Source organism: Pelodiscus sinensis, chromosome 1, assembly GCF_052426305.1.
Source record: "Pelodiscus sinensis isolate ZL-2025 chromosome 1, ASM5242630v1, whole genome shotgun sequence".
Lineage (NCBI taxonomy): Eukaryota > Metazoa > Chordata > Testudines > Trionychidae > Pelodiscus > Pelodiscus sinensis.
Window position 1 is genome coordinate 14,831,283 of NC_143052.1, and position 24,931 is coordinate 14,856,213.

The window sequence follows — 24,931 nt, forward strand, 5'->3', positions numbered from 1 at the left end:
CAACCTAACCTTCAGTGTAGACAGTAGTATGTCAATGGAAGATTTTTTTCATCAACCTACCTGCTACCTTTCAGAGAGGTAAATTACCTTTGCTGATTGGAGAATCCTTCACTTCAGCATAGGAAGTGTCTACACTGAAGCATTATGGTGCTGCAGTTTTTCAAGTGTAGATCATCTTAAGTCTTGGATCTTAACTTTGTTAATTTGATTTCCTAACATCTGACTTTTTTAAACCACTGAAGGTACCTGTACCTCTCTGGTACATCACCTCATAGTCAAACTATGTTCATTTCCACAGACAGTACACTTATGTGGCAAAAGTTAATAGGCCATTCAAACATCAAAATGACCATCAAGGATGAGAAGTCTCTCGGAAAAAATTGCAAAGAGGTACTGCTCCAAGGCTGCAAATATGCTCTCATTCCTAGTTCTTAACCACGGGGCAGGTGATGCTGGTGGGATGATGAGTGAACAGACTGCATTTTTTGTGGGACTCCCTTTTACTGTTTTTGTAGAACTGGTACACTACCTTTGTGCACCCGTGCTGTTTTATACAGAACATGGTGTCTAATAAAATATCCAATACTATATGAAAAATGAACAAAGTTGTTAGACATGTTTGGGTATCTGTCCTCCATTTATTTTCTTTTAATGTCTGCAGCAATTCATAATATGAATAGGTTTAAATCATAAGATATTCATTTTGGATTCTGTGTTTCTGCAGATTGTTTTAGTGACATCCTGCATGCCCGTGGGTGGGATGATATGACCTTCATCTATGTAACAAGTTACAGTTGTTCAGTGGGTGTTACTACCAATGCATGATTACCCAGTTAAAGTAAAAGGACACGCAGGAATAGGTTCAATGTGGACTTGGTACTCTTCACCTTTTCCATAAGAGCACCCCAGATAGGCATTGCAAGATACGATTCTATAACTTTCTACCTCGAGAAAACTTGAAAGCTACCTCTTAAAGCTCCATCAGGCCTACAGCATTGCTACTAGTGACACCCGAGCCACTTGTGAAGGGTCAGTCACAATGACTGCTTATGCACTTTAGACAAATGCTGATGTGAATCTCTCCCCCATAATTTACTTTAGGGAATTTACTAACTCCCTTTGTTATAGCATTGAAATGGGAATTAGAGCACTGTGTATATTTAGCCTTAAGCATTTATGGATGGTACATCAGAATTTGAACCAAGCCTGATACTGAAAGATGCTAACTAGTAGTTTTCTCCCCTCCATTAGGCTGGAGACCCATGAAACTTTACATGCTAAGTAGCTTCTGGTTTGCAGTTGCCACTATGAAAAAATGCCATGTAATCTGTAGTGACTGACTAGACCAAGTCCCCTCCCACTGTTTTTTGCATCTTCAAAAACACCAGGCAGTTTTCAAGAGCAATTAGTTATCTTGGGCTTCGCAATATAACACCTTTAAAGAGGATGATGAGAGTTTTGAACACAGACATCTTTGAGGAGGATCTAAAAACAAAGGGCTTGATTTCTAGTCCTGGGTGATCATATGGTACTTTTCATAATGCCACTCATCTGACCCCATTCCAAAGTATATATACTTAGCACAGTGAAGGCTTCAAGCTTTGTGGGAATTCTGTCCAGCTAGATTTGGCGCTGTTCAGGTTAGTAAAGTATCTCCTATTATCTTAGCCCAAAGGTGTTAAGCTGCAATGGTGGATTAAGTGATCTCTGTGTATAGTTTCAACATAATTGTGAACTGCTCAACCATAAAGAGCACTTTCAGCAAAGAAATGACATGATTTCTTAACAGGCCATGATTCTTTTTATTTTTCCACAAAGGATAAAATTCCATTTGGAGTCTGAGGTTGAACAGTTAAGAGAAAAGCTTTATACAGTACAAATATTTCAAGCAATCATTCCTAGAAATATGATTGCTTAATACTGTGTGTAATCTATAGGACCATTATTGTATGAAAAGATACAGCTTCCACGTCTACACTGACCATCTTACTCCATCCTGGAAGTATTCAATGAGGTTACATATGTAGCCTTAGAACTTCATAAAAGGCACTTGGAGGGGTTTTTCTGTTGCATGTTTCAGTGCCAATGCATATGCGTAAACTCTGGCATCCACTAAAATGTGCTCTCCTGCCACTAGCTCTGCAAAAAAACCAAACCAATGAGTAATATGAATTCCAAGCAGAAAGGCAGGATAGACATAATAGGGGCAGATGTAAGTTCATATTCATACTATTAGTAAGAAGTTAAATAAAACAATAAGATTTCAAGCCAAGGGCTGACAAGTAGCATGAAAACATTAGTCCTTTAAAGTCTTGTGGCATGTTAGTCCTCTGGACATTATTACTAACTCATTTAGTGTGTATTAAAACAAAATATGAACCGTCTTGAAGCACACAGAACATGCCTCAGTGGATGAGTAGCTATCTGGAATAGGCATTGCATTGATAATTGCTTCTAACAAAGACACCCACTGGCTAGACTGTGCTAATGAACATTCCTTTGTAGAAGACATGACACATTGTCTAATTACCTTTATACATGACATGTTATATGCAAGTTTTCCAAATTACAAAACTACAAGTAGATGGTTTTGGTTTTTAAAAGTGTTATAAATTTCCCAAGCTGAGAGATACTTAGAAAATCTGGAATACAGAGGCTAGAAAGTGGGTTGGCTTACAGTAGGGCAAAGATGATAAAATTGCAAAACTATTTTAATTGGCTCAATATGCCAGAAAAAAAATACTCTTACCCTCAATTCTCTGCAGTAGATCATTCTTTGGCAGTGAAACAACTTCTACAAATTCTAGCAAAGAAAAAAAATTAAACATAATTTGTGTATTTCACACTGATAGATGTTTTTAATCTGTCAAAAAGTCATACCTAATCGAGTTGAGTTACTGTTGAGAGATGTATATTTCATTCTCATCTCTCAAGTTCAGATGGAAGGCAGACAAGGAACTGGATTCAGGTTCACCTTCAGCCAGAGACCATTACCACCCAGGCATGCGGCCATGCTCAGTTGACAGACACCGGCAAGATTAAAAGCACCTTTGAAATGCAGTTTTGAGGCAATAATTCTGTAGTTATTTTCCCAAGTTAGCCAGGAGAATGGTGACATATCAAGGACAGCGTCCACTGTACTGCAAGAACAAACACTATTCCTCTTCCCCCATCTGATTATATGTTTCACTGTTGAAATATTAAGGAAATCTGGACTTGCATACTTGGACTGGCAAGAGACTACAACCTTCAGTTTCACAGAGTGGAGGACGAGACAACTGAAAACTGAAGGCTCATCCTTAACATGTTGCCTGCCACATAGGCTGGGCAGACATGCTTGAGGAATACAAGATACAGCTTATTTGCCTGTATCTACCCAAGCAGTTCCCCTTATCCAGATAAACCCCTTATCCAGATAAGCCATTTCAGTCTAGGGGCCAAATCCACAGGCATCAAAGCTACACCAAATTTACAGCAGCTGAGAAACTGATCCTAGATAGGTCACAGTGACCATTTTCACTGAAATTTTCCCTACTTAAACCAGGCTGTGGTACAACAACTGTTTGGGAATTTCAAATCTGATCTAAAGGGAAGTCACTGGAGCCCACAGATTGTGCCACCATCACAACTGTGATCCTAAAGTTGCTGAGAAAAATCTCTTGACCCCAGAGAAGAGCAGAGTTCAGGAGACATGCACATTCAGAATGAGATCTGATATAGCTGAAGCATACTTGCCCTGCTCCCAGCCACAGTGAAGTTAGGCAAGCAACATACCTCCTTCCTCTGGAACGACAAGAAGAAAGAAAAGTGTTAATGCATAAAGAGCCAAGTTCAGACACACACTGCAGCTCAGTGCCTGTTCCTGCTGCCACTCACACATATCAGCAAGAACCTTTCCATTGACTTTAAGGGGAGATGGATGATGCCCTAAAAGCTCATGAGGTTCAAGTCAGCGAACCCAAGTGAAGTTATTAGGATCCTGTATTGCTGAGCCTTTCAACAGTTTCCATGCAAGGGCCCCTCCAATGAAACACAAAAATTAAATACTGTACGTGTGTCCCAGACTCACCAGGCTTTGGCTTGGGTCTTGTATTACAGGCATCATCTCCATTAATGGTGACAGTCACAATGTGTGTTGTGCAGTTCGTCAAACCAGGGTCCAAGCAAACAGCTACAAAGTAAAGTATGTTCATTATGAGAAAGGGACCAATGTACTGAACACTTTAATACAACATTCACCCAAATATATTTGATCCAATAAGAGAAAACTTATTCAGCAGGGAACTTCACCAACATACATCACAAAGCCAGACAAAAAGTCTGGGTTCATCATCTGTTCGTACAAGTCGTGCTGGGCAAAATGTTTTGGACAAAGTTTATTTGTCAAAAAATGCAATTCTGGTCAAACCAAAACTATGTGGGATTAACTGGCCATTCACAAAATAGCTGGAGGAGGAGGAGGAGCTAGTGGTTGTGCTACTGCTATAGTTCAGACACGTGCCTGGGAAGTGGGAAACCTAGATTCTAATCCCTACTCTGGACAGACCATAAATGGAATCTCTCAATTCACCAAAAATTCCAAAAGCTATTCAGATGTGGTTTGATCTGAACTGATTTTCCCTCCTCTGAACTGCCACTGAACCAAAAAATTAGTTCTTCATCCAGCTCTATTTACAAGTGCTTCTTAACACAACAGTCTCCTCAATTCACACATTAGATTCTTTTCCATATTTGTATTTTCAGTCCCTACTGATTATTTCTACTGCAGGGACAAACTTTCTCCTCCTTCACTGTACATGAAAGGCTAAACTGCGGGCTCACAGTCAAAACATGATAAGAGCCCAATTTTGCCATCAGTTATGCACACAGCACTCCAGTCTACAGATAAGTCTCAGCAAGGTAGCCCTGTTAGGGTGTGTCTAGAGTACATGGCTCCGCTGACAGAGCCATATAGATTAGGCAGGACGGCAAAAGGAAATGAAGTGGCCATTTAAATAATCGCCGTTTCATTTAAATAAAAATGGCCACCACGCTGTGCTGATCAGCTGATTGTTGGCACAACGCGGTAGTCTAGATGGGGATCTGCAGACCCCAGAACCCTTCGTCGGCAGATCCTTTATGTCTCATGAAACGAGGTTTACGGGATCTGCCGATGAAGGGTTCTGGGGTCGGCAGATTCCCGTCTAGACTGCCATGCTGTACTGACAATCATCTGATCAGCACAGCGTGGTGGCCATTTTGATTTAAATGAAGCCACGATTACTTAAATCGCAGCTTCATTTCCCTTTTTTGTGTCAACTAATCTACATGGCTCCGTCGATGGAGCCATGTAGTTTAGACGTACCCTTAGTCTGTAACTTTAAAAAAAAAAAAACGAGTGGTCCTGTAGCATCTCAGAGACTAAATATATACAGGCAGTCCCCGGGTTACGTACAAGATAGGGACTGTAGGTTTGTTCTTAAGTTGAATCTGTATGTAAGTCGGAACTGGCGTCCAGATTCAGACACTGCTGAAACTGACCGCCAGTTCTGACTTACATACAGAATCAACTTAAGAACCCCAGGCGTCCCCAAGTCAGCTGCTGCTGAAACTGATCAGCAGCTGATTCCAGGAAGCCCGGGGCAGAGCAACTCTGCCTGGGGCTTCCTGTAGTCAGCGCTGGTCAGTTTCAGCAGAAGCTGACTTGGGGACGCCTGGGGCAGAGCAGCTGGGGTGCTACTGGACCAACCCAGCAGCACCCCATCTGCTCTGCCCCAGACGTCCTGATTCAGCCGCTGCTGAAACTGACCAGCAGCGGCTGAATCAGGACCTGGGGCAGAGCAGCTGGGGTGCTGCCGGGTTGGTCCAGTAGTGCCCATGGGCGCTGCAGGACCAATCGGCAGCGCCCCAGCTGCTCTGCCCCAGAGTCCAAAACAAAAGCCTGGTCTGCTGGGGGGGGGGAGCACACTAGCTGCGCCCCCCCCCCCCAGCAGACCAGGGACACGGGGAGCAGAGCCGCAGCGGCAGCAGGGTGCCGCGCCTCTGAGGCTTTGCTCTGGCAAAGCCTCAGAGGCGAGGGACCCCGCCACGGCTGCGGCTTCAGTCTGGGTGCCTGTGGTCTGCTGGGGACGGTCCCCAGCAGACCACAGGCACCCTGACTGAAGCCGCAGCCGTGGGGGGGTCCCCCGCCTCTGAGGCTTTGCTAGAGCAAAGCCTCAGAGGCGCGGGGAACCGCCGCTGCTGCCGCTCCAGTCTGGGTGCCTGTGGTCTGCTGGGGACGGTTCAGGCAAAGACTGGGGACGGTTCAGTCAAAGCGGCAGCAGCGGCGGTTCCCCGCGCCTCTAAGGCTTTGCTCTAGCAAAGCCTCAGAGGCGCGGGACCCCCCCACGGCTGCGGCTTCAGTCTGGGTGCCTGTGGTCTGCTGGGGACCGTCCCCAGCAGACCACAGGCACCGGGTCTCAAGGGGCAGCAGCAGCGGTTCCCGCGCTTCTGAGGCTTTGCTCTGGCAAAGCCTCAGAAGCGCGGGAGCCCGCCCGGTGCCCCTGGTCTGCTGGAGACGGTCTCCAGCAGACCAGGGGCACCGGAGCAGCTTACGAACGGGGCTTTCTCGCCCCGACTTCCGGGGCGAGAAAGCTCCGTTCGTAAGTGCGGATCCGACGTAAGTCGGATCCGCGTAAGTCGGGGACTGCCTGTATATAGTATCAAGGAAGTAGATTTTGCCCATGAAAGCTCATGATTTTATTTATTTATTTGTTTGTTTGTCTCTACGGTGTTAAAGAACTACTCAGTCTATGGATAATATGCAATTGTAGCAGGGCAAAGTTCAACCTTAATAGGAATATACCCAAAGCTATGGTCCAGATTTCCCACTTCTCTAGCATTTTCCCCTTTGTAAAGGTTTTTCTTAAACTCCAGTTTTGCCACTGCTCTGTGACAGGCAGCACAAAATGTTTAAATATAGTTGCTGGCTGCAAAAGCTTTGGGGACTTGGATGTCAGGCAACATTTCCTTCTTCCCCATTCCTACTAATCAGCTGTATGAGAAGCTGAGTTCTCCTTCCTTTGCACAGCAGAAATGTGTACAAAGACTGCATGATGCAACTGTTATTCATTCAGCAGGCAGGTTCAAAGGAGACACTTAAACCTCCCAGAGAAGAAGTCAAATCAAGTCCAAGCTTCTAGACCTGTTAATTACAACATGCCAGACCTTTAGTCAGACTCCAAAATAAGCATACTTTGTACCAAGTACCATATCTTGGACCCATAAGCAGAGCATGAGTAAATGGGGATCTTCCTTAAAAGCAGAATTGTTCTCCCACATGCCTCAGAGCAGCAGTCAAGCTGTTTCTATAGCCCTCTATGTTCAGTTTTACCCAGTGGATCCGCATCTGTCAGACACACACACACATGATATCTATGGCTCCTTTGGTGTTGTCCGGGGACATTGTGGATGTGCTCTGGAAGTGCATATTCCCTCTTTGTGCCTTTCCCATCCTGAACAGTGGACCCATTGTAGATCCATTGAATTTAGGGCATTCTGTGACCAGGAAGGGGACAGGATTGGCTCTGAGTCAGGTAGTCAAGAAACAACAAAGACCTGGAGAACATTCAACGACATCCCCTTTGTACCCAGTTTCTTCCTCCAACTCTCGCAAGGCAGCGCTTTCTGGGCTTTCATTTCCCTCAATGAGGCCTGCAGTGTAAATGTTACATTAAAAGTAGTTAAAATTGAGCTCTTTTACAGCATTGTTCATTCTTGGATCTAAGGGTTTTACAAAGGAAGGTAAAGTAAATGGGGTAACTGCTAGGTACGGGGAGATCAGGAACGTCAGTATCAGATCTGGGAACAGAATACAGGACTCCTGCCTCTTATCCACCAAACCATGATGTTTTCCTCCCAAAGGAATTAAATCTCTCCTATGAGTATGCCTATGCCAAGCTCACAAAGGCTTTTCCTCTCTTTTGGAGGTGGAAGATGGGAGGAAAACGGGAAGAGATTGCATTAGACAGATTCTACCAATAAAATCTGACATTGTGCTATTTTGCACTTTTTATTATTAACAAGGATGTTAAGAGGCGAGTGATTGACTAATCGTGCAGTTGATAAAATTTGTATCGACTACACAATAAGTTGATAAGGTGCTCAGTCGAGTACCCCCACTGTGATTCTTCAGTTTAAGTGTAGTCGGAGCCTGGCTCCGACTACATTTAAACTGCAGAGCTGCAATGGGGGTAGGTTCCGGACCAGCATGAGCCAAAAACTGAGCAAGCCCGGCTCGTGCCGGGTCCAGAAGCTACCCTTGCTAAGCTCTACAGTTTAAAAGAACTAAGAGCTGGGCTGCCTGCCCACCCAGCTTTTAGTACCTTTAATCTGCAGAGCTGCAGCAGGGAGTAAGTCCTGGACCCGATGCAAACCAGAACTGAGTTGGGCTGCCTGCTCAGTCAGAGCAGCCCCTGTCCATGGCAGCCCGGGCTGGCTGCAGGCAGAGGCTGCTCCGGCAGAAGCCCCTGGGAGCTGGGACCTCCCTGTGGACAGGGGCTGCTGCCGGAGCAGCCTCTGCCCATGGCAAGCTTGGGCCCGCCATGGACAAAGACTGCTTCACGGCAGCCTCCCTCTGCCCCTCCCCCCGGTACTGCTGCCTCTGATAGAGGCAACAGTGGGGGGGGGGGGGGAGACAGGCATCACCATGCAGATGGTGTGGGAGGGAACCGGCTTTTAAGCTGGCTCCCCGCAGCACTGGCTCCTGCTCCCTCCTCCCCCGTGCTGCCTCTGATACAGAGGGACCAGGGGGGTAGGGATGCGAGAAGTCAACTTGACTAACCCATAAGCCCAGGCCTATTGGGTAGCTGACTGCTTGCTTACATCCCTAATTATTAAATATTCTTCTCTTTCAACTGCATGTATTCTAGCACAGAAAACATCACTTATCTTGGACTCTGAAAGACACTGCACATGGAAATCTATAAGCCTAAGCAAGAGGGACAGAGTAAACTACATACATTCTGTGTAGATCATCTTCATATTTTTGTTACCTACCTGCAGGGAATTCCAAACAATATCCTCCCATTGGAGGCCTGAATTGTTTCACTAGGACAATGCAATCATAGTGGAGAGTTCTTAGTAACACAGGTATAATTGATACACCTGCAAGTATAAAGGAAAGAGCAATGAAAAACACAGCATGTGAGTAGTTCAAACACTGACACTAGTCTTGTGAGCACCCTCAACATCCATTAACTTAAGATGACTAATATATTGTTTTCTGCTGGATGGCCTCATCTCCACTTAAGCCCCAATAAATCATCAGAAACTCTGGGTCTGAAAACAACAGCTCCACCCAAGTACCCTAGAGTCTTTCCTCTGCTACTACAATCTTACATCTTTCCACTTAACTTTGGTCCCCAATACCCGTGTCCAAACAAGCTACAGTTCCTTTGAAGGCCCAGGATCTTGACTGACTTCATATTGGAAAAAAATCATAAAATCAAATATATTTTCAGATATTGATTTTTCCCAGACTATGGATCCATTTTTCCTGCAATATTTTGCTGCGTGGCCTGATCCTTCAAGCAGTGCTTACTCCAGCCTTCACAATGACATCAGAGTGATTATTCACAAAAATCAGGGCAGTGATTTGTAAGTTCCTTGAGGGCAGAGGCTCCACTCCTTCTAAGCTACACTTGATCAACAGTAAAACACCCTACATGCCTATGGCACTATATACATGATTTATACTATTCATTTTATTTTACTCTTACTTTCTGCATCTTTTTATTGTGGCAGTTGCTGCCATTTGATGGAAGCAGACCACCTCACCATTATTAATACCAGAAGAAGTCAAGCACAAAAATGTAACTGGGGCCATACCATCAGCTGAACTTCCCTCTTTCCTGGTAGTACGCTTCACTGTTTCCCAAATTCTGTAGGGTAAGGAGAACACGAGAAAGTGGATATGTTAATCCTAAAAAAGGAAATGTATGAAATATACACACTTTCCACACAACTGGCCAACTTGAAACTTTGTTACATTCATTCAAAAGCAACACATGCAAACATACAGTGAGCGTGGCACTAAGGAGCAACAGCCACGAGGCAAGCCCCCATACTAAATTTTCGCTGTAACGTATCCCTAAGGTCTCAGCCTCAATTTTGTTTCACCTTTAGTTAGAGACAGTCTGGCTACCAAATGTTTTTTGCTGGTTGCTTTAGACAATAAATAAATATTTAGTTCTTATACAGCTCTTTCAAAGCACTTCACCAAGGAAGACAATTGTCATTCCAAATGACAATGACAACTGTCATTCTCTGTTTTACAAATGGAGACACTGAAGCACAGAAGTGTAATGAAGACAGCAGTTGATTTATTTAGATTGGTTATTTTGAAGAGCTGCAACGTAAGACAGAAGACCCAGATTTTAAAGACTGGCTATTTTGGAAAAAAGCAATAAACAAATACATTCTGTCTGCATCATGCATGACAATCATGTGAAAATAAAGCAGGTTACTGCAAAGGCTCTTAGCTCAGTTACCCATTCCTGTTAGTAACTGGAAGTCAAAAATGGCACAGGCCTCTCTTGCAACTCAGAAAGTAAGTGATGAAACTGACAAAAAATAAACCTGTCACACAGGCCTCAATCACTGCCACTTCTTGAGGCTACTCTTAAAGGGGAGGAAGACTCTAGAGAGAGCAATCAGAAAGGACCTCAATGCACTAGGAAGAAGGAAAATAAGGCAGCACTGTCATTTCCAGTCATCACAGCTAATCTAAAAGATGAATCTGACACATGAAGAGAATTAGGCCAGAGAATATGAGTGAGAGGGTCTGAAGAAGGGAAGACGACTCTCCTCCAAACAACAACATCCCAACAACATGCAAGACCCTGCATTGTTTCAGGCATATGCCATCAACAGGGGAAAGGGAGTTCTCTGGAAAGGACCAGAAAAAAAACAAAGGTATGTTTGCATGTTAAAACCTTGCAGCATTAATTCAGCATATCTTTGCAAGTGACTGGAACTGCAAGATAAGCACATGGTCCAAATCCAAGGTATTAGTCTACATCAGAGATGGCCAAACTGTGACTTATGAGCCACATGTGGCTCTTTTACAGTTAGAATGTGGCTCATTAAGGTCCCCCCCCCCCCGCCACCATTCTCCACCTATCATACTGGGAGGAGGGAAGGGAACACTGGTCTTCTGCCTTGCAGCTGGATAGTGAGGGTAGGGGTTTTTGCCCAGTGGGGAGGGGAGGAAAAAGTGTCTGGCAGGTGCACCTAGCTCTCAAACTTCTGAAGATTACCATATGTAGCTCGGGGGTCAGTAAGTTTGGCCACCCTGACCTACAGGATAGAGTTTAACAGCTAAAATATATTCCAACAACAAAAAGGCCAAATTCTTCCTCAAAGTAACTCCATTAACGTTCAAGGAGTAATCTAGCCCAGTATGTCAAGTATTGGTTTATAGGTGTTCACATTACATTATCCTGGGCTGGTTCAGTCAGAGAAACTGGGAAGAACTGCAAGAACTTTAAAATGCCACAGGAAGGTAGTTACCTGGTTTTGCCCGAGGGATCAATGTAGGTCGTCTGTTCAAGCTTCACCCATTTTCTTTCTGCGATTGCCTAACAAAAATAATAAACAAATTGGGAGGTTGTCCCCACAGAGGGGGGAAAGACAAGTCTTAAATTCAATGTATGTGTGGGAAGCTGTAACACCAGTATGAAAACACAAGTACTGAGGAGTTCTCAAAATAGGAATATAAATAACTCATGTAACATATGTACAGCCAGGTTGCAATTTTCAAACCAGTTTAGAGGAGTCAGAGACCTACATTTCAATCTGAAAGCCCAAGTCCTTTTGGCTGCTTTGAATGTCTCAGTCCCGATCTTTAAAATAAAACATGAAGCCCTTACGGGGCTAGCATGAGCTGTGCGTAAAAGGGGTATGATGAGGAATTTGCCTCTCTGGGCATTAGCCATAATGGGGGTTATGACTGCTCAGTCATATGAGATCTGCAAGTCAGGAGAACGGGTTCTATTCCCGACTCTGCCACTGACTCACTTTGGGACAGCACCATTCTTCCCATATGTAACACAGGGATAGCAATCCTTACCTACTTTGAATGCCTTCGGAGATCTACCAATGAAAAGCTCTAGTAATGATAATGCCTATCAACTCCATGGCCACCCAGATGCCTGCTGGACTTTTTGTGGCTGGGCAGAGGTATTCCTAACTACCTGAGACTTAAGTGTTTTGCCCATTCACTTATGGTCACTTGCAGGAGGTTGGAACTAGATGTTAGTTTTGCCGTTTCATTTATTATGGTTTGCACTATCATGGCTGAGAAGTCTTTCCTAACTGAATGGCTGCTGAGAGGGCAGACAGATGACTCCTGCATAGGCTGGGGAGGCTTGGGAATAGGTTATATCAGCAGGGTGATGCCAGACCAGTGGCACTAGGAGCAGCAAGAGATGAAAGAGAAGGACTGGCAGCCACAGAGGTTTCCAGGTAGCCTTTGGGAGTTGTGATGGTGGATAAACAGGAAGAATCTCTAGAAGCCAGCCTCAACGCAGGCATCTCCTGCTCTGCCTCCTCTTACCACCTCAGTCCTAGTGCTGCCGCTGGCAAGAGCATCCGTGCGGGGGGAGGGAGGCCCGGGGGAGGGAGCCCTGGTGAGGCGTCTCCTGCTCTGCTTCAGCCCCAGGGTTGCTGCTGGCAAAAGCGGCTGCATGGGAAGGGGGAGTGGCCATTGGTGGCGCATGACCCTCCCTCCCCAAGCACAGATTGGGGAGGAAGGCATCTCCTGCTGCCACTGCTGCCGCAGGAGGTGAGCTGCCAGGAACTGCTGGCTTGGGCTCCGACAGCCACCGCAGCCTGGCAGCCAGCAGTTTGTGGCCAGGCAGTGGGCCGCAGCCCGGCAGCTGGGAACCGCTGTCTTAGAGAGAAACTGCACTCCAATGTTAGGTGACCCAGAATGAGAAGTACTCTACTGCTTTAGTAAAAAGTCATGGGCCGCGGGACTGTGACTTCTATCCTCAAACAGTGCCACAAGAAGCGTGGTGAATGGAAGCATGCCTCCATTCCTACATCCACCCATCCTCCCTAACCCCTCCAGCTGCTTACCCCCACACTGCCCATCTCCCTGCCTCCATTCCTATATCCTCCTCATCTCCACCATCCCCCTTTACGGCACCACCCATCCCCATATATACCCTATCCCCCTTCCTCCCACCCTACACACACCCTGCCCACTCCCACAAAAGGGGAACCTAACCAGCAAGGAAATAGCACCAGCAGGCTAGCAGTTGTTCCAAACGCTGCTGGGCTGCCACTTTGTGACACCTCAAGGGGCAGTGGGTAGGGGGGGAATGAGGCCCCCGACTGGAGCCATGCAGAGTCCATTTGGGGGTGGGGCGACATGTGGGGGAGGGGTTGAACTGCCAGCCCACATGGCGCAAAGTCCAGAGGGACTGGAACAAAGGCCCGATGGGGGTGGTGTGATGGGGGGCGGGGGCTAACTCCCTGACCCATGCTGCACAAAGCTGGCAGCAGGGGAAAGGTCTAGGTGCGGGGGTTAACCCCCAGTCCGTAAGGCGGGGAACCGAGAGTGGGTCGATGGAGGGATTCCCCCTACGCCCAGCGGGAGCATGTCCATTAAGATGGCATGGAGGCAGCCTGGCGCACCCAGTGCATTGTGGGACTGGGCTAGGAGTCCCATTTGCAGGAGGCAGTAGAGGGCCAACCCACGCCCCCCCTCCCTTTACTCCCCCAAGCAACCCACAGCCGAGGGCACGCAGGGGCTGCGGGCTCCAAACTGCTCCAGGCTGCAGCATGTCTCTGCCTGGGGCCCGATCCCGTGCTGCCTTGGCCCGCTGAGAGAGAAGCGGAGGCCTTGCCTCCCTCTGACCTTCTCAAGTGGCTCCTGACTTGAGACGCCCAGGAGAGAGTGGGCAGAGCAGGGCTACGAAGTGGCTGGTACATGTGGGGTCAGGCTGCCTTGCTTCCTAGCCACCTGCTCCCTGGCCCATGCCACCCTACCATTGCCAGCTCTGAAGTAGCCCAAGGTACCATGAGATGGACAGCCTCCTTCCCACCCCCCGTAGCCCTGCTTCTCCACTGTGCCCAAGGGAGGCCTCACAGTTCGCAGCCACACAGAGCAAGGGGGAAGGTGGTGGGAGAGCTGAGGGAGGGGACTCAAGAGTGACGCATTATGTCACTTCCGTCGTCCTACAAGAAAAGTTCTCTTTAATATAGAGAGATGTTTTAAACAACCATTTAACTCCAATGACTTAAAAACACTTTAGAGAAAGGATTTCATTGTTAAAAGAGTCAACATTCCTTCATCTTAAATAAGGTGCACAAGGCTCACACAAAAAATCCACAATACTCTCCAGACACCATCATTATAAGCAAAGAGTACTAGATCTGATACTGCTAAGCTAGAAAAAGCTTTTGAAAAACAAATCTAAAAGTAAACAAGTAAACCTGTCAAGTCCTCCTTTAGGTACTATAAAGTAATAAGAAAGGCACACAATTTTTAAAAATCCTTTGCACATAATCTTTAAGAAAAGGAAAATATAGGTTGAATATCAAAAAGCATTGAGTTCAGTTACAGAGGTATGATCTCTCAAGGGAAGTGGTATGATCTCTCAAGGGAAGTGGTGAAAGTCCCATTACTTCAGACACTAAAAGCTAGCCTGAATAGCTTAAAAAGTATTACAGGCAGTCCCCGGGTTACGTACAAGATAGGGACTGTAGGTTTGTTCTTAAGTTGAATCTGTATGTAAGTCGGAACTGGCGTCCAGATTCAGCCGCTGCTGAAACTGACCGCCAGTTCTGACTTACATACAGATTCAACTTAAGAACCCCAAGCGTCCCCAAGTCAGCTGCTGCTGAAACTGATGAGCGCTGATTCCAGGAAGCCTGGGGCAGAGCAACTCTGCCTCGGGCTTCCTGTAGTCAGCGCTGGTCAGTTTCAGCAGCGGCTGACTTGGGGACGCCTGGGGCAGAGCAACTGGGGTGCTGCTGGGTTGCTCCAGTAGCACCCCTCGGCGCTACTGGACCAACCCAGCAGCACCCCAGCTGCTCTGCCCCAGGCGTCCTGATTCAGCCACTGCTGAAACTGACCAGCAGCGGCTGAATCAGGACCTGGGGCAAAGAAGCTGGGGTGCTGCCGGGTTGGTCCAGTAGTGCCCAGAGCGGGTGCTGCAGGACCAATCCGCAGCGCCCCAGCTGCTCTGCTCCAGGGTCCAAAACAAAAGCCTGGTCTGCTGGGGGGGGGGCACACTATCCGCGTCCCCCCCCCAGCAGACCAGGGACACGGGGAGCAGAGCAGCAGCGGCAGCGGGGTGCCGCGCCTCTGAGGCTTTGCTCTGGCAAAGTCTCAGAGGCGCGGGACCCCTCCCCCCCGCGGCTGCGGCTTCAGTCCCGGTGCCTGTGGTCTGCTGGGGACCGTCCCCAGCAGACCACAGGCACCGGGTCTCAAGCGGCAGCAGCGGCGGTTCCTGCGCTTCTGAGGCTTTGTTCTGGCAAAGCCTCAGAAGCGCAGGAACCCGCCCGGTGCCCCTGGTCTGCTGGAGACGGTCTCCAGCAGACCAGGGGCACCGGAGCAGCTTACGAACGGGGCTTTCTCGCCCCGGAGCTCGCAGGTAGCAATCCGCTACCTCGACCTCCGGGGCGAGAAAGCCCCATTCGTAAGTGCGGATCCGACATAAGTCGGCTCCGCGTAAATCGGGGACTGCCTGTATTGGGAACAACTGTGCCCAGTGGTGAAGAGAGGAGGAGGGGTGTCAGTGAGAGAGGAGTCATGCTAGATAACCTCTGTGTAATTTCTATGATTGTTTTACAGTGAAAGTTCCTCACCTGCCATCTGCATGTCACCTACTTCAACTATAATGACTTTAGAAGAAAAGTCCTATCTTCATACACCTAATGTAAAATACCGATTAAAAAGCTAACCGATTAAACACAGTGGGGGGGCTGCTCCAGCCAAGTAAATCGCATGCTTACTGGGTAACCGGCTAACCCTTTACATCCCTACACGTTTCATAGTCTAAGGTCATGGTGTCCAATACGCTAGCCACATGTATTTGGCTGATCGAGTGTGGCTACTTCACTAAAGCAGTAGCCACTATAGTAGCAGGACTGGTTGGACATCACAGGTCTAAATTTGTACAGATGTTAGGGATGTTAAAATATTGGTTAATTGAATAGCAGATTAACCTCATGAATTCTTATCAGTTACTTGATTAGTCTATCGTCCTCGGGGGCAGGGCCAGCAACCAATGCAGTCTGGCCTCACTCTTGAGGAGCCCCCTACCACTCCGTATCAGAGGCAGCAGTGTGGGGTACCAGGCGGGAGCTGGTCTGTGAGGGGAGCCAGTTTAAAAACCAGCTCCCCTCATGGACCGGTTGCCTGTCGCTGTGCTGCTGCCTCTAATACAGAGGCAGGAGGGCAGGATAGCAGCAGCCCCTTTCCAGGTGAGGGGTCTGAGCTTCCAGATCTGGTGTGAGCTGGAACTGAGCTGGACTACCTTCCCGCCTGACTACTAACATATTTTAAATGCAGAGCCACAGCAGGGGTAGGTCTCAGAAGTGGTGCAAGCCAGGACTGAGCCGAGCTGCCTGCCCACCTGGCTCCTAATGCACTTTAAATGCAGAGCCACAGTAGGGGTAGGTCCCAGACCTGGTTCAAGCTGGAACTGAGCCATGCTGCTGGCCATACTTCTAAAAAATGTACTGGCAAATGGGGGGGAGAGAGGGAAGGAATGCGTGTAGTCTATAGCATTAACCTATAAGCTTTTGCTTATTGGTTAATCAACCACATTATTACATCCTGAACAGATGTAATATTTTCTAACATTCAACAGCAGCCTTAATTAAATGCTACATTCATTAATTACAAATACAAGCATGGCAAAAACAAATGCTTTATACCTCTTCTTTAAGGATGGATGCTCCCTCAGATTTCAGAATTTCAGTGGAGGTTTTGCTTTCCATTTTCAGGGACGTCTCTTGCACCTCCTGCACAAAGGCCACACTACTACAAAACAGAGAATCAGTATTTACCTTCAGAGTAAAAGTCAAACCATTCAGCCATGCAGTCTGAATTAGCAAATCATTCTCCAGAAGACCCCTCATCAACATTTGAGGTCAAACACAATCATCAGCACATAAACTTCAGGGACACTGCTGAGACAATGGGGCAGCTCCTCAGCTGATGCAAATTCTCATGGATGCACCAGCTGAGGAGTTGACCCATGCATTTTACAGGCCATGGATAGCAAGCTGCACCACTACTCTTGCCCCGTTTAAGTCACAATAATACTTTGTTCTCAATGCAAAGTCAAATCAATATTGCTACAGCTTGTGAACTGAGCTGGAGGACAAAGCAGGACACAAGTAAGGTTAAGCCTCCAGCAACAAAGAGAATTCAAAGTGAAAACCACTAGGGATATAAAATCCTGTTTACTTGGTTAACCAGCTAAATGTGATGTTTAACTGGCTAACCAATTAAAGGTAGGGCGGGGGCTCTGTACCTCCCCCCCAACAAGTTCTGGCCAGGCTGAAGCACCCGTCTGTCATAGGCCACACAGGGAGCTGCTCCAGCCCTGACAGGTGACTTGAAATTGGTAAATCGTTCACATTCCTAAAAAACACCACTGCTGAGATAGTAGAGCTGAAAAAAATCATTTGAGTCATTAAGTTCCTTTCCAAGTCAAGAGTAGGGATGTAAGTGACTAGTCCAACTACCCAATAAGCATATGCTTATCAAGTTGTTGAATAGTGACTGGACACCTCTGCCTCCTCCACTGTGGGCAGCTCTTGTACATCTCAAAGGCACAGTGGGATAGCAAGCTTATCAGCCAATCAACGGAAAGTCCATTGACTACTCGATTAGCTGATTAACTAAAATTTAATACCCCTACTCAAGAAACAATGTAGGATTAGCCATTTTCTAATTAACTTGTCTCGTCTTGTTCTAATGCAGATAACATGTTGGACAGCACAGTGATGCAATGCCAGGCTTTTTTACCAGTTAAATCTTGGGTTCAGGTCAGTGAAGTATGTTTAGTGCATTGTCTGCATCACAAAACTATTGTACAGTTCAGTACAGAAGTTGCTTTTCAAAGAAAGCCCAGGGTTACGACTCAAAAGAGACAACAGACAGCGCAAAGCAGAAGGAGTGGAGGGAACAATCCAGCATTGGCCATGAGGTGGAAGAGATCACCCAACAACAACTCTCAGTGAAGCCAATGGGAGTCTTCCCCCAAATTTTAGGGAGGGTTAGATAAAGCCCTATAGATTCTGTGATAACTAACAACCACCAAGGAGTGGGAAATTTGCACAGCACTTGCCTGCTGTATATCTGACTTATCTGGTGCTTTTAACCTCTTTAAGTGTTTAAAAATAGAGTGGATTTTATGAAAGTACTAGACAAGTGGCTATCATAGCTTTCTTGGGTATATGCACTTTGGCACATCTACCCTAGCACAGTTCTACAAAGACAAGATAGAGCCCATATTCTGGAGGCCAAAATACACAGCAATAACAAAAACGAATGTATTACAGGCTTAAATCTACAATCCATAATCAGGCCTCAGATCCTCACTGGTCTAATGAGGCCTGTGATAGGGTTTTCATGCCACTCCTCATCTGAAAGGGATAAGATAACCGACAAGGGGCTAACTAACAAATGTAATAGGCTGTGCTTGAGGAAGATTTAGGCTGGACAGGGAAGCGCTAATAGAAAATGAAGCTCAGTTGAGCAGATGTAGGCTGGGCCTATAGGAAGCCAGCAACACAGAAGAGAAGGGAGCTGAAGGGAAGTAGGATGCACTCTGTCCCTGAGAGTTGGGCCCCATAGTTGTACCAGAACACACACGAAAAGAGAAATAGGAAGGAGTATAGGAAAGTAGCAGTGGGGCCTAGAAGTAAGCAGGATGGTGAGATAGAGGACTATTGTGATGGAACCTGGAATAGTGGGTGTGCCTGTGATCACCTACTGACACATTGGCAGACTCTTAGAGAATGGCACAGAAAGGCAGCTGGACAGTTAGTCCAGAAACATTTTGTTACCCCCGGAAGAGGACTGAGTCACAAACAGAAGTTGCATGGAGTCCCGTAGAGTGAGTGGGGCCATTATGAGAGAGGGATGATGTCCGGGGACATCAGAGCCAGATGGAGCTAATCCCCAGAATAGCCAGGAAGACATGCCACATTAGCGGTGAATGTATCCTGTGACAGGGTCCTTCCCAGTTTAATGATGCTAAAGCATCATTTGCAAAACACTGACTTCAAAGTTATCATTAAGTTAGACCTGCAGCAAAGAGAAACAAGGAATATTTGCCACACAATAAGCCATAAAAGTTAAGCTTGAATGGTTAGTAATATCAGAATGCAAAATAGAAAATACCCTGTTTCACAACAGTTTCAAAAAAGGCAATGATAGCAGCATTGTATATGTAATCTCTCTAGCCAGGTCTGTCCCGGGATGTTAGAGACACAAGATGGGCGAGGTAATATCTCTTACTGAAACAAAACCTGTTGATGAGAGACAAGTTTTTGAACTTACACTGAAGTTTTGTTCCGGTCAGTGTCTCAGCTTCAGCAATTTTGATCTTTTCCACTAGCTGGTGCAATAATTCCAAGCGGCATTTAGACAAGGTCTTTGAAAGAAGTGTAAACCACATTCTGCAGATGGCATGGGACCAGGACTTTTTCATATCAAAATACTGAAATATTATTTGGCTCACTGAAGGTTATGATTCATGCACTCAGTCATAATTTGAGAGCAACAACACAATTAAAGATTATTAACCAAAACTACAATGGAAAATAAGTTGGTCTAAAGCTGCATTGTAACAACCTGCATCAAATCTGCATATCAATCTATGAACACAGATCATTCCAAAGTCCTAGAGAAGGATGTTCTTTTGTACTGCCACCTACAACAGTGTGCAGTCCTGTATCAGAATCAGATGAAGTCCACTAATTTAATGCTTGATAGCTAGCTGTGTGATCCTAAAATCCTGAAGTCAGTGTTTTAAAAAACAGTGAATTCTGGTTTAGCTTGCATTCTCAGTCTAACAGCTTATATGTACTTGTAAATAGGGCAGTCCTGTCCAGCATCTTATGCATACTAATACAGGACCCTAAATCTGTCATGATATCTCTCCACTCATCTCTCCTGGGGCTCAATTCAGGCCTACTTATTGGAGGAGTAAATTTTGTCCCGCTGTATGTTCCACATTCTGATCAGACCTCTCTTGAAGGCAACCCCTTTTTCTCCCCAAACACACACACACAATTAGCTTTGCAATTGATGCTTGAAACAATTCGGAATTGAGCCAACTGAAGCTTACCAAAAGCTTAAAGGTTATCCTTATTGAAAGAGCATTGCAATAAGCTACCTGAGACATGATAAAAACATGGATAAGCTTCCCAAATTCAGTCTTCAAAAGGCATGATCTGATCCCAGCCATGTTTCCCAATTGATAACAAATTTAACAGCTGCTTGAATATGCTGTTTGAAAACAAGCTCAGGACTAAACTAAACCTTCAGCTTTCTTACCACTCTAGGATGACTCAAAAATGCTCTTCGGGGATAATGTCAAGCAGTTTAACTACAGAATTTTACCTCCATCACATTGATGTGTACACTTGAGATGATTTCTCCTCCAGATTCTAAATATATTTTAAAATCCACTGGCCTGTCACCAATGGCAACTCCATTTGCACTACACCAATGTATTTGACTTTGCTGCTAAAAGAAGCTAGCACCCAAACTCCAACTTCATTTGTTGGGCTGTGCCAACCACACTAATGAAGCTAAGGGCTTGTCTGCACCTCTGCTGCTTAGCACTTAGTGAAGACACTACCTATGCTAATGGTATGCTTCTCCTGTCAGTGCAGAACATTCATTTCCCTGAGAGGCATCAGCTATGTCTGAGAGGAGGCTTCCTGTTAACATAGGACTGCCTACACTCAGCTCAGTATAACGACCATTGCTCAAGAGTGTGGGAAATCCATGTCTGAATGACGTACTTATAACAACACAAGTTGGTACCATAGAGAGTAGACCAAGCCTGAAAACGAACAAGAAAAACAGTGTACTAACTTGAGCTCTGAGAAAGAACATGAAAGTAACAGCCAAAAGGAAAAGAAATCAATGGCTGCCAAATATCAGGATGGTGAACAGTATTATTTTTTTGCTCTGATGTCTGATGGCCTACTCAGCTTTGCACAGGATATATAGGAATAAATGGTCCTGGCCTCATGGGGTTATGCTCCAATGGAAAGAAAAAAACAAAACAAAGAAACTGGCCAGACACTGCCATTATTATTACACCTAGAAAATGTACCCGGCATGGCTTGGGTCTTTAACTCAATTTTTGTTTTTCTTCATGTAAATCAGGGGTGGGGAACCTTTTTTGGATCAGGGGCTGCTGACCAAGAAAAATCAGTTGGGAGGAGGCTGGAGTGGCAGCACAGTGTCCCCAATGCTGGGAGGGAGGAGCCCCGAGGGCCAGATCCAGGCAAGCCAAGGACCGCATCTGGCTCACGGGCCTTAGGTTCCATACTCCTGAGTGAATCATTGCTCGGAGGGGAGGGGACAACACGACACGGACGGACTAGGGATGAGAGGTTCAGCATGCAGGCTGCCCGGAATAGACAGGACTACCGCAGCTCCCTCTCATAGCACCACTTGGGGCCAGGTGAGAAGCGCCTCTCTATGGCGACTGCAGCTCCAGCAGGCACAGCTGGGGGAGGGGGATGTGTCTCCTGGCTGGGGCAGATCCAGGATCACCTACCCTCTGTACTCCCCAGCCAGAGTAAGAAATGGAGCAAACTATGCACTTTCCCCTTGCTTCTGGATGAATGTTGCTGTGCAAATCGGGGGAAGGAGGGAGTGGCAACCCCTTCCCAACACCTAAAGGGTGCATAGTGGTGGAAAGTTGAGGGCTTAGGCAGTCCCAGATGGGGAGCTTTCACCTGTCAGGTGATTGTCTCTTTTCTGTATGGTTTTACGCTTCTCCATAGGAATTGGAGGGGAAGGTTCAACACCTCCTCCCCCCTGCATAACCTTGCTTTAAGTTATGATAGGAACATAAAAACGGACATACTGGGTCAGACCAAAGGTCCATCTAGCCCAGTATCCTGTCTTCCAGTGGCCAATGCGACATGCTCCAGAGGGAGTGAACAGAACAAGTAATCATCACATGATCCCTCTACTGTCATCCATTTCCAGCCTCTGACAAAAAGAAGTTAGGGACACCATTACTAACATCCTGGCTAAAAGGAAGCTGCGTACCAAATTTGGTGGTCTTAGCTCTTACCATTTAGGAGGCATTCTTGAACAAACAAATGGACAAATAGGCTCACCCGCTTGCTCACAGACAAACTCTCTCAAATATATAAATGCTTGGTAGAGATCCTGAAGTTTCTGGTCTCTGTCAGTGGGATTAAAGCAGATGCGGTAGTATTGAAGGGCTTGGCTATAGATGATGGATCGTATGGTGTGTGCTGGATGGGAGCTGGAAGCATGTAGCTGGAAGAGACCTCAGGAGGTCATCAAGTCCAGCCCCCTGCCCAAAGCAGGACCAATCCAACAAAATCAACCCAGCCAGGGCTTTGTCAAGCCAAGACTTAAAAACCTCTCGGGATGGAGATTCCACCACCTTCCTAGGTAACCCATTCCAGTGCTTCACCACCCTCCTAGTGAAATAGTGTTTCCTAATATCCAACCTAGACCTCCCCCACTGTAACTTGAACTATGTTACTTCATAGATGTAATAAGGAGGGAAAGTCTCCAAACTCTACATCCCATAATTGTGACTACTATGGCAAAAGGGATGGGGGAAGGAGAAGAGTATCTCCTCCATTCTAAAGTTCTCTTTAACAATAGGTTCCTGAGGTGGCTGTTGCTGACAGCTCTTCAAAGTAAAAACTACAAAAACTGAAACCAAAAGCTTAGGAAAATGTATTGTTGATTTCTACCAGCTGTTTCTTGAGAAACTGCTACACAGAAGCAGACATAGAAGATTTCTTTGTCTCCAGATCAGAATAACCAGATAACAAGCAGGTAAAATCAGGATTGTTCTCCCCCCCCCCCCGTGTGTGTGTGTAATTGCATATCTAAGACAAAGCCCCTGCTATGAGGTTCCAATACTGACATCCTACTGCAGTCAGGAAAATAGAAGTCCTCCTAACTAGGGGCCAAACATACACTAATAGTTTCCGTCACAGCCACAAGTCCTAAAGACTTATTTGTGTGTGGAGGGAGGGATGAGGTTTATTAAATTTAGGGTGTGTCTAGACTACCTAGTTTTGTCGACAAAAGTGGACTTTTGTCGACAAAACTATACCAGCGTCTACACTACCGCTGAGTTCTGTCGACATAACGTCGACAGAACTCAGCAGTTTTGTCGACGCTGGTATACCTCATTTTACGAGGCATAAAACCTTCTGTCGACAGAACTCTGTCGACAGAAGGTGTTATTGCCTGTAACATTGCGTCCAGACTACGGAGTTCTGTCGACAAAGCAGCTTGCTTTGTCGACAGAACTCATTGTGTCTGGACGCTCTTTGTCGACGGAAGTTTTGTCGACAGTATCTGTCGACAAAACTTCCGTCGACAAAACGCGGTAGTCTAGACGTACCCAAAGTGAAAGCACATTGTCTGCAGGAATGGAAAGTGTAAATCCCTTCACTCATGAAAGATGGATGGATTTTTCAAGCCCTTGAAAAAGAAGTGAAAGATAACATAAGAATTGCAACTCAAGATGAGGGTGAGAACAGTGCTGTCTATGACTGATGCAGAATCTCAGATTAAAATCGTTAGTGCATTCCAGCCTCACTCCCAACCCTTGACCACGAGTGCAGCAACACACTCTCTGGGTCAATATTAGTGTATCCTCCCTAAGGGTATGCCTGTAGGTTCAGCAGAGCAGCTGTATAGAGTGGAACCACTACAACCCTTGTGGAGAACTCTCTGCCAGAGATGGTTATGAAGGCCAAGACTGTAACAGGGTTCAAGAAAGAACTAGATACATTCATGGAGGACAGGTCCATCAATGGCCACTAGCCAGGAATGATGACACCACCCCTCTGTCCCTTGCTCCCCATGTGCCCACCCCTGTGCCCCCTGCTGCCCCATGTCCCCTGTGACACCACCCCTCTGCCCCCACCTCTGTCCCTTGCTCCCCATGTCCCGTGACACCACCCCTCTATCTCCTGCTGCCCCATGCTCCCATCACGCCCCCCCGCCCCTTCCCTCCCATCACGCCTCCCCGTCCACAGTGCCCCATTCCCCCAGTGACGTCACCTCTCCGTCCCCTGCCGCCCGCCCTCGTCCTCCACGCGGTGTGGCCCCTCCCCCCAGCCGCCTCTGACCCTTTCCCTGTGCGCGCTGACTGGCTGGCGGGACCCTCGCCAGCGGCTCCTCCGCGGTCAGCGCCCGCTCCCGGCCTCGCGCAGGGATCGCTTAGACCCCCCCTCCCCGAGCGCCCACGCTCTCGGGTTTCCCTTCCGGGTCTCGGCTGCCGCTTCTTCCGCCTGGTGCAGAGGGAACGGCTCCGGGCGGCTGCGCGGGGCTGGAGCGGAGGGTTCCGGGCGCGCGAAGCGGCGGCGATGAAGAAGGAGCAGGTTCTGCACTGCCAGTTCTCGGCGTGGTACCCGCGCTTCCGGGCCCTCACCATCCGCAGGTGCGAGCGGGGCCGGGCCGGGAGGGGCTGCGTGTGCGGGGGGGTGTTTGGGAGCCGGGCCGGAGGGGGGGGCGGGTGTTTTGGGGGCAGGGCTGAGGAGGGGGCGGGTGTTTTGGGGGCAGGGCTGCGGGGGGGGTGAGGAGGGGGCGGGTGTTTTGGGGGCAGGGCTGCGGGGGGGGGGGGGGGGCCTGAGGAGGGGGCGGGTGTTTTGGGGGCAGGGCTGCGGGGGGGGGCCTGAGGAGGGGGCGGGT

The 24,931-nt window shown here is 47.2% G+C and overlaps 2 protein-coding genes across 5 annotated transcripts in view; one reads left to right on the forward strand and one right to left on the reverse strand.

Annotated features, from left to right (window-relative positions):
- Positions 1–1,778: 1,778 nt before the first annotated feature.
- On the reverse strand, positions 1,779–24,504 carry NUDT5 (nudix hydrolase 5). Of its 3 annotated transcripts, none has more exons than XM_075926016.2 (9): positions 24,370–24,504; positions 16,912–17,017; positions 11,530–11,597; positions 9,847–9,899; positions 9,016–9,123; positions 7,576–7,671; positions 4,070–4,171; positions 2,750–2,803; positions 1,779–2,139 (listed from the first exon to the last, which is right to left on the reverse strand). In XM_075926016.2, exons 2-9 carry the CDS (start codon positions 16,972–16,974, stop codon positions 2,030–2,032), a joined length of 654 nt encoding a protein of 217 aa, XP_075782131.1. In that variant the 5' UTR covers positions 16,975–17,017; positions 24,370–24,504; the 3' UTR covers positions 1,779–2,029. The 3 variants fall into 3 exon arrangements, with proteins under 3 accessions (XP_075782131.1, XP_075782132.1, XP_075782133.1); XM_075926017.2 differs by having other exon boundaries at positions 16,912–17,014; positions 24,370–24,501; XM_075926018.2 differs by lacking the exon at positions 7,576–7,671.
- CDC123 (cell division cycle 123) overlaps positions 24,501–24,931 on the forward strand; it is an 80,190-nt gene continuing 79,759 nt past the window's right edge. For both annotated transcript variants that reach the window (XM_075926014.2, XM_075926015.2), the window contains exon 1: positions 24,501–24,680. In XM_075926014.2, the coding sequence (XP_075782129.2) occupies positions 24,607–24,680 (74 nt within the window). In that variant the 5' untranslated portion in view covers positions 24,501–24,606. The remainder of the gene's footprint in view (positions 24,681–24,931) is intronic.